Raw genomic sequence first — 9,524 nt, forward strand, 5'->3', positions numbered from 1 at the left:
CTCAGGAGGCTGAGGCAGGAGGATCACAAGTTCAAGGGCAGCCTGGGCAAATTAGCAAGACCCTGTCTCTAAATAAATAAATAGGCCAGGTGTGGTGGTGCACGCCTGTAATCCCAGCGCTTGGGAGGCTGAGGCAGGAAGATCATTGTGAATTTGAGACCAGCCTGGGATACAAAGTGAGCTCGAGGTCAGCCTGAACTGCATAGTGAGACTCTGTCTCAAAAAGACGAAAATAAATAAATAAATAGGATTGGGAATGTAGTGCAGCAGTCCTGGATCCAATTTCTAGTAACATACATACATATACACACACGCAGAGAGGAGGAGGAAGAGGAGGAGGAGGAACTGGACTCTGGAAGAAACCGACTCCCAGACCTGACCAGTTCCAAGTAAGCTTAGGGTGTTCATTACCTTGTGATACCTCTATTTCCCCATCTGTAAGACAGGGACAAGGAATGGTGTCTCCCAGAGTTGCTGAGGGGCTTAACTGAAAGTAATGTGGACAGAACGGTCATTTCAAAAGGAGCTGTAAACACTAAAAGCTGCCAACACCAAAGAGCTCCAGAGACCAACAGCCCACAAAGACCAGTAAATTTGAAAAGTGCCCTGGGCAGAGGCCAGTACATGGTAAGAACCACATGAAGTTGGTTCTATAAAACCCTGCATGTCCTCAGTTTCCCCCATGGTAAACGGAACCTCCTGCACCAGGAGGACACTTGAACACACAGAAGGGAGGCTACTCTTGGTGTAGGTTTGTGGTTCAGCCTGAATGCTAGCTCAAGGCTGTTCCCTTTAAGGGCTGGGGATGTAGCTCAGTGGCACAAGTGTGTGCTTGGCAAGTGCAAGGTTCTGAGTTCGATTCCTGATACCAAAAAAAAAGTAATAATTGTATCTTTAAGAAAAAAACTGCACCTCTAAGACTCAAAGTTACCCAACATTACAATGCCCTTTTCCCTTCCAGGAAGCTCCAAAAAAATTTCTAAGGATCTTAAAGATACAATAAGCTTGTAAACTGAGCCTTCCTTCTTCCTCCCACAGACCTCATCCTGCAGGAATCACCAGATCTCAGCCTCAGAGACACGGAAATGGGCTGCCTTCTAACCTCACCCGCGAAATGGGTATCCTGACAGACGGTATGGACACACAAACCAGATCACCCCTCTTGAGGACACCCCCAAGACCACATAAAATCCCCCAGCCCCAGACCACAAATGCACCTCTCTGGAGGGCCCACACTCTATTCTGAGTGTATATTTTAAAAATAACAGCCTAATAAACCGGTTTTTTGGGGGGTTTTTTTGGTTTTTTTTTGTTTTTTTAAGACAAGGTCTTGCTATGTAGTTCAGGCTGGCCTTGAACTCATTATTAGCCCAGGCTGGCCTCAGCCTCTTCCTGAGTGCTGGGATTACAGATGTGCCCCGCCCCACCCGGCCCTAGTAAACCTTTCTAATGCCTCTCACTGACAGTTCAATAATTCTTTGCTGTGACAGAAGACAGTGATCCTACAAGCTACCCCGTAGCTGGGGTGAGTTGAAGTCCCTCACCTCAGGGCCCTCCAGGGACCTTGTCTGGTGACAGGTGCACTCCAGACCCACGGCCCCAGAGCACACTCATGTCCTCGTGTGAAGTAGCTTCCTCCCTGAGCCTGCAAACGTCCAATTTCCCATCGAAAAAGACAACCTCTATTTTCTTCTTTCATATTTTGATAAACACGGAAGAAGCTGAAGCTGTTAAGTTTATCTTGGGGAAACCACAGAACCTAGTTTATTGGACATCATAGAGCCTCTTACTGCTTTCAATATATAGGATTATTAACTGTTTTGTGCATTTGTTTTCGGTTTTCACTTTGACATGCGCTGTAATTATAGCCATTATAGTAAAGTACCTTAATTAAACAAAACAAAACCCTAAAACTAAAATGCTCCAGTATCCCCGGTAGGTTTAGTCGCCGCCGTGACGAAATGGGGACTACAACTCCCAGCATGCCGCGGGCACCGCCTGGCGTGCTTACGCCCCCACCACACGGTCCAGACTACAACTCCCAGCATGTCGTGGGGCCCCAAACTGTGTCCTAGGTCAGGGAAGTCCAAAGGCGCAGAGCCACGGCTCCGAGTGGACACCCCCTGGGAAGAGAAGGGTTGCCGCTCCTGGCGGGGAGGGAAGACCGCCGCTGCCTCCGCCATGCTCCGCGCACTGGGCCGAGCGGCGGCTCTAGGGCTCAGGGTACCCTGGGCGCGGTGGGCTGGGAGCCGGGCGGGGGTCCCGGCCCAGGTGGTGGACCTGCGCAGCGACACAGTGACCAGGCCTGGGCCAGCTGTGAGCCGCGCCATGGCCGAGGCAGTCGTAGGGGACGATGACTACGGCGAGGACCCCACTGTCCGCGGTGAGCTCGACGTGCAGGCCCCCGGGCTGGGGTCCTCCAGGCGACCCAGGGCGTTGTCCGTGGTGCTGGCGAGGGGGCGACCAGGACCGGGTGGTGGCGCAGCTGGCGTTCAGAGAGCCCCTGTCGCAGGCCAGGCTTTGCATTCCGCTTCCTTCTCAGTCTAGCCCACCACCCAAAACCCGGCAGAAATGCAGGCACCCAGCCACTCCCACCGGAGTGTAAGTCACCAAGTCAGGGCCGAGGAGGTGCTTGTGTTCACAGCAGTCTGTGGAGGGTGCCTTGTGGAGCAGCGGGTAGGCAGAGGCTCATGGCTCACAGGGAAGGAGGACCTCCCTGAAGAGCCCTCCTAAAGTATAATGGCAATGCCCGGGCTCTGGGCACGGGGAGCTCCAGAAGCATGAGGACACAGGCGGAGAATGTGGCTGCAGTGTAGTGCGCAGGGGCACCTCTGTCACTAACAGGAAGTGGGGAGTGGGCGCAGGCCGGATCACACTGGCCTTGAATGTCATGCCAAGAGATCTGAGTTTGATGCTACAGTCAGGGAGGGGAGCCGCCAGAGACTTTAAAGCAGGAGCCCCACTTGTCCTCCAGCTGCACCTTTTATGCCCCCTCCGCCTCCCCGCGGCTCCCCTTCTGAGGGGGAGAGGAAGTCAGCAGCAAAACCGCAGCCCCACCTGGCAGGGCTGATGGGAAAGGAAATGCAACAGGTGTGGGTCTTGGTGGGACAAGGGGTTCAAACCACAAGAAAGTTCTAGTGGCCTGGTGCGGGGAGGGCCATGGCCCCGGAGGAGGTAGGGTGCAGGGGGTTGACTGAGGGGCCTCGGGACCCAGATGTGTGGTTACCGACAGACTGCACAGGCAGGCTGGGGCTGCAGCCCTGCCCATTGGCCACTCACCGTAGCCTCACCTAGGGTACTCCTCTCAAGGACACTCTCCAGACTTTGCCTGAGCATGGCCAGCCTGCAGCTGCTCTGACGGTAATTGTTCATCACACCTTCCCTGGCCCACCCCTCTCCCTTCCAGAGCTGCAGGAAAAGACTGCAGAGCTTCTCGGGGTGGAGCGGACTCTGTTTGTGCCCACCAACACTATGGCCAACCTCATCTCTGGTGAGTTCGCCCCCAGGTCCTGCGGGCACCCTCTGTCCCTCTGCACCCATTCGTGGATGGCATTTCTGGGTTTCTGTTCAGTCCGCCTGCTCCCCACCTGGCAGGAGAAGTGGGAGTGAGGTCAGCTCCCCAGCTCCTCCTTCGGAGGTGCCCTCAGCACACAGCCCAGCTCCCCATTTCTGTATGCACACCATCTTCGCCCCTTCAGGCCTTCCCTGAGGCTTCCTTCCTCCTGCCCCACCTTGTATACCAACACCGCTCAGTTTCCCACCGGAGCCTTACAGCGGCTCGTGCCCTGGGCCGCCTGTCACCAAGGAGTGGCAGTGTGGCTGGCATCTTCCTGCAGGTGCTGATCTGCAGATGGTGCCACAAGCTGGGTGCAGACTATGTGTGGCCCAGTGTTTATTGAGTGGCCAACCCACAGTTGCGTATTTAGGGTGACAGTTTTCTAGCATGTGGTGTTAAGATGTCTTGAAGGAGCAGTTTCTCAAGTGGTGTAAGAGGCTTGTGAGCTTGCTATGGCCCTGCAGCTCACCCTAGCCAAGCTGAGCAGGGCAGATGGACCCCTGCAGAATCAATGCCAAGTCCTGCCCTCCTCCCGTCTGTCTCAGTGATGGGTCACTGCCGGCGCCGGGGCTCCCAGCTCCTCCTTGGGCAGGAGTGCCACCTCCAGGTCTATGAGCAGGGCGGGGTGGCTCAGGTAAGAACCAGGTACTGCTCCCCTAGGGCCCTGGGCAACCTCTAGCCAGCGCAGGGTGCTCAAGTGGGAACCTGCTTCCCAGGCGCCGGCTGGGACCTACAGAGGGGTGAAAGAGCCGCACAGAAGTTGCTGAGGGAGGTGGGAGGAGCAGCAGCTCTCACATTTACCACTAGGGGGCAGCAGCGGCCCAGGCTGGCTCCAGGGATACTGGACAGTTGTTTCTGTTCGGTGCTTGGTGTCTTGGTCCTCTGCTGTCCCCTAGTGGGCACTCAGAACACTGGCACTGGGGATGGGGAGCCTGAAGACAGCCTGGCAAGTGTCAACAGAACAGGGGTCCCAGGACCCTCCTTGGATGGGATGTCACATCCAACTGCACAGGGAGAGGGCTAAGGGCCAGAGCTGGGGAGAAGCGGGCACAGCACCGGGGGTCTGGCTCCCTGCACCAGACAACCCTCTCTCCCGCCAGGGGGCGCTGCTGGACCCCGGGGCCTACCTGACCCCTACCCTTTCCCCACCTGCAGCTTGCTGGGGTGCTCTCCCACCCACTCCCAGACCTGCCGCATGGCACGCTGGACCTGGATGAGCTGGAGAAGGTGCTTGCTCGGGGCCATGGGAGCCCCTACCACCCAGTCTGTGAGCTTGTGTGCCTGGAGAACACACACAGCAGCTCAGGAGGCCGGGTCCTGCCCATTGACTACCTCCGCCAGGTAGGCCTGCTCCCCACTATGCTCCACAACAGGCCACTTCTGCCTTTCTCTGTCCTCGAGCCCCCATCTGAGACGGCTGCTCTGTGTCAGGCCCTGTGTCACCCATCAGTGGCCAGACTGTCACAGGGGGTGTGTGCAGGCCCAAGGTGAGACTGCAGAGGGAATAACTGCTCCAGTTTAGAACCCCAGTTCCCTAGACTCACTCAAGAGCAGAGGTGTCACATGTGCTCACAGAGCCTACTGAGAGCCACTGAGAGCATGGCCCCACACCATGGCCCCGGTGAGGCTGTGAGACATCGAGGTCTTCAGCTTCCCCTGGTCCTTTGCACAGCACGTGAGGTGAGGAGGCTGCAGTCAGAGTTCTGCTGCTCCCCGGCATGCACACTCAGCCAGCTGCTAACTGACCTTGTGTTCCCACTCCAGTGGGCACCCTGGCGACCCCCTCATAGTGTGTCGTGTGAATTACCAGAGGTGAGACATTCGTGCCCTCCGCCTGTGTCAGAATGTACCATATGACTGCTCGGGTCCCACATACCCAGAGCTGGTCACCAAACCAGGCTCCTGACTCCAGACCTCTCAGGATTACTCCAAAGGCCACACTTGGGAGCCTTTTGGAGACCGGTCCTCCTCAGGCCTGGCCCCTCTGACCTCTACCTGCCCTTCATCCCAGGTGCACCTCCTGGCCAGGACCTATGGGGCCCGAGTCCACCTGGATGGGGCCCGGCTGATGAATGCAGCGGTGGCTCTACGTGTGCCCCCTGCCCGCATCGTGGAGCACTGTGACTCTGTGTCTTTCTGTTTCTCCAAGGTGGGGACACCCCTGGGTTTGCCTTCCAGGGCCAAGTAGGGTGGGGGTCCCCTCTTGGCTCCCGGTGCCACAGCAGCTGCCCCTCCCCAGCCCAGGGACAGGATGCTATGAATGCGGCAGTGAGAGTTTCTCCTCTTCCCCAGGGCCTGGGTGCTCCAGTGGGTGCCCTGGTCGGGGGGTCCAAGGACTTCATTGAAGAAGCCTGGCGTTTCCGGAAAGCCCTGGGCGGGGGCATGCACCAGTCTGGGGTGCTGGCTGCAGCAGCCCTGGTGGGTCTGGCTGATGCAGAGGAGGCCCTGCTGCAGGACCATGCGAATGCCCAGAGATTTGCCAAAGGTGCTGCACTGCCCTCACCCTTACTTCCCTTTGCCCCGCAACTTGCACCTGGGGGGTCCTCGGCAACAAGGCCCAGATCCCCGTAAGTCTGTGTCCTTGAAGCCTCTAGGATGTTGGGGTTAGCACTGAGTCTGCAGGTGGGACCCGGGTCTGTCTGCCTCCCAGCCCCCAATTCAGGCAGTCCCTGACAGCAGCAGGCACTCAGTGGGGTCAGGAACTGGGGCCCGGAACTGCGGCCCCCTGCAGAGTCCAGCAGCATGTGTAGCCCAGATGTGGATCTTTCATCCATTCATTGAATCCTCACAACAATCTCATAATGTCCCCACTTCACTGATGGGGAAATGGAGGCCCAAAGCTAAAATAGCAGTCATACCTATGTGACCCCAAAGGCCATGTCAGGATTCAGTGTTATTTTCTCTCATACTGTCTGCTTTTCCCAAGTGACAGTTCCAGGGAGTGGGGACCATAGCAGGGGCCTGGGATCGGTCGGGCTCTGCTCACTACAGGACCTGGCCTAGGTCTCCAGGAGCTGGCATCGCCCATCTGCTTCGTGGATCCTGTCACCGTGGAGACCAACATGGTGCTGGTGAGGGTGAGTGGGCTGTCACCCACGCAGCTGTGCCAGCGCCTGCAGGCTGTGAGCCCTGAGGAGGTGGCACAGATTGGCCATGCTGTGCGTGTGCTGCTGTTTCCCTGGACAGAGCAGTCGGTGCGCGCTGTGTGGCACCGTGGCGTCTCCACCCAGGACACTGACCTCGCACTGAGGAAGTGGGAGTTCGTGCTGAGGCAGCTGGAGCCCTGAGGACGGGGTGACCAGGGGCTGCATGTCCTGGCTGGGACCGAGATGGGGAGAGGTGTTCAGAGCCTGTGGCCCAGTAGCCTGCCAGAAGTAAAGGCCAACCTCTGGGGGGAGGTGACACCATCCAAAGCCTCAGGTTTCTCTACAGTGACTCACAGGTGATAACCTCACTCGGTCAGAAATAACCAGGCATAGGGTCAGACAAGATGTGACCAAAAATCAAGGGGAAACTCAGACAAACGGACATGTGGGTGATGAGGATAATGGAGTTATTACACACAGAATTTAAAATAAAATATTTAAGGAATTACAAGGCAAGGTAAAGTTTTTAACAGAGAACTTGAAACTGGAAGATGACTCCATGAAAATCCTAGGAATGAAAGTTACAATAAATTAAGGTCTCAGTGAATAGGTTTGATAGTAGATGAGACACAGCTGAAGAGAGAATTAGTGAAGAGAGCAGTAAGTCAGAAGATATATCTAGATAAACAGACCCAGAGCTGGTTTTTTGAATGGAGTAATCAAATTGATGATAACTTCCTGGTGGACTGATCAAAAACCAGAGAGGAAGTACAGATCATTGTTTGTTTTGTGTGCATATGTTCGTTTTTGTTTTTGTTGTTTTGAGGCAGAGTCTTGAGATGTAGTTCAGGCTGGCCTTGAACTCATGGTGATCCTCCTGAGATAGCCTCTTAAGTACTGGTATTACAGGCATATGCTACCATGCCCAGCTTATCTTACAGATTGTTTTTAATGATAGAAAAAGAATAAAACTTATCTGTATTTTTATCATCCTAGAATAATCACCATTAATATTTGTGTATATTTCATTCTGGATATGTATGTAGGCAAATGAATCTCTGTATGTGTGTGTGTGTATGTGTGTGTGTTTTAAGAAGGGAGATCCATGTTAGCTTTTTATCACAACAATTATAGGAGGTAAATTTCAAAGAGAGAAAATTAGTTGTGGCTCCAAGTTGCAGAGGCCTTAGTCCTTAATCAGCCCCATTGCTTTTGGGCCTGGCACAGACCTTTTGGGGGACACCTAAGATTCAAAGCATAGCAGTACGTCACCTCAGTGCTTAGCAGGCCCCTCGGAGGGATGCAGGGGGAGCCTGGCTTTCTCAGGAATAGTGGCTTCAGCTTAAGAGTCGAGGTTGAGTCCCAAGTGGAGGTGGCTAGGCAGCTGCCAGAAGTACAGGCGCAGTGCTCCAGAGATGGCCAGAGGCACAGGAGTAGGAGACAGCGGCATGGTGACGCCTTGGGCTACGGGGAGTGTGACAGGAGAAGAGGAGGGCCCTGCAGCAGAGGACCTCTCACTGTCCCTCTGCTCCTGAAAAGAACCAGATCTGCACTCTGGAGACCTAGTACTAGGGGCTCCCCAGGCCTCCAGAACTGCTCTCCTGTGCTCCAGCAGCTGATAACTCAGAGACTCAAAAGAAGGCCAGCACCTCTTCACCTGTCACCCCCATCTCCTGTGCTGCTCTGTCCGGGACATGCACCAGCAGACATGCATGGGGTTAGTTACTCGTTGCTGGGTAACAGATTCTCCCAAACAGCAGCACCTTAATGTGATAATCACTGTTAGTTCTTGTCCTTTCTGTGGGCTAGGGGCCGAGGAATGGCTCGGCTGAGTTCTGGCTGCGGTCTCTCCAGAGGCTGTAGACCCGCTACTCCATGCCATCTGGCTACTGCCTTCCACAGCGGCCCCCACACACAGCAGGCCTGCTGGGCTGGCTGTGGGTGGAGGCACTGGTAGCTGTCTCCGTGGGAATGCTCACTGCCCCGCTCCCCAGGCCAGCAACTGAAAGGCTGGGGCAGGAGTTGCCAGGACACCCAGGACAGCCCCAACTCAGTGTGGCAGGGGTGGGGTGACACGGGGTGAGTGCCAGGACACCAGTCACCATACTGAAGCTGGCTCCTGTGGCTAGGTGGGGTCTGAGCGCAAGAGAAGCCCTTGCCCTCACTGTTCAAGTCCTGGTGGAGGCACAGGTGGCATCAGAGGGCAGTGACCACAGCCAGCCCACTGAGGGGTGTAGAGGGAGGACAGAGGAGGGGGCAGAGCTGAGGCATCACGGGAGATGCTCAAGCAGAGGGTCCTGTCCTTGGGGAGTGACCACTCCACAGGCCTGGCTCTATTGTGCTCTCTAGAAGGAGTGATCGCAGCCGCCCTCCCTCTCTCCTCTTGCTGTGAGTCACGAGGCACCGGCACTGCTGTTCTCAGCAACCTTGAACCAGGTACTCTCTTCCCCGAGCAGCACTCACCTGCCTTCAGCCACAAAGCAGGCCACCCACATGTGAAATAACAGGAGACCCTCGGGCCCTCTGCTGTGGCCCCTGCTCATCAGAGAGGGATTCAACTGGCCTGGCCGAGTGCTCTGGCTGTGCATGCACACACAGTGCCCGGGAACACACAGGCGACGTTGGAGGTCCCTGCAGCTGCTGGTGTGTGTCTTCCCCAGTGTCCCAGCCCCATTGCCCAACCTTAGCAATAGTCAGAGGGCCCTGGAGCTAAACTGTTAGCCCCCACCTCTGCTTCCAGTGAACACACAAAAGCCTCCTCAGCAGATGCTGAGAGGATGGAAGCGGAGAGGCCCCCAAACCGTTCCTCTCAAGCTAAGAGGGCTGCCCGCACATTGAGGCCCAGGGCCCCTCCCAGCCAGTGCTGGCCCAGGGGTGTGTCT

At 56.0% G+C, this 9,524-nt stretch overlaps 1 protein-coding gene across 1 annotated transcript; it reads left to right on the plus strand.

Moving 5' to 3' along the window:
* Nucleotides 1-2,046: 2,046 nt before the first annotated feature.
* LOC102026135 (probable low-specificity L-threonine aldolase 1) lies at nt 2,047-7,153 on the plus strand. Its single transcript, XM_005407510.1, has 7 exons — nt 2,047-2,383; nt 3,407-3,490; nt 4,102-4,190; nt 4,712-4,897; nt 5,568-5,705; nt 5,849-6,041; nt 6,560-7,153. The coding sequence occupies exons 1-7, from the start codon at nt 2,047-2,049 to the stop codon at nt 6,841-6,843; spliced, it is 1,311 nt and encodes a 436-aa protein (XP_005407567.1). The 3' UTR covers nt 6,844-7,153.
* The last annotated feature ends 2,371 nt before the right edge of the window (nt 7,154-9,524 follow it).

Source organism: Chinchilla lanigera, unplaced genomic scaffold (assembly GCF_000276665.1).
Source record: "Chinchilla lanigera isolate Chin_1 unplaced genomic scaffold, ChiLan1.0 scaffold00105, whole genome shotgun sequence".
NCBI classification, from domain to species: domain Eukaryota; kingdom Metazoa; phylum Chordata; class Mammalia; order Rodentia; family Chinchillidae; genus Chinchilla; species Chinchilla lanigera.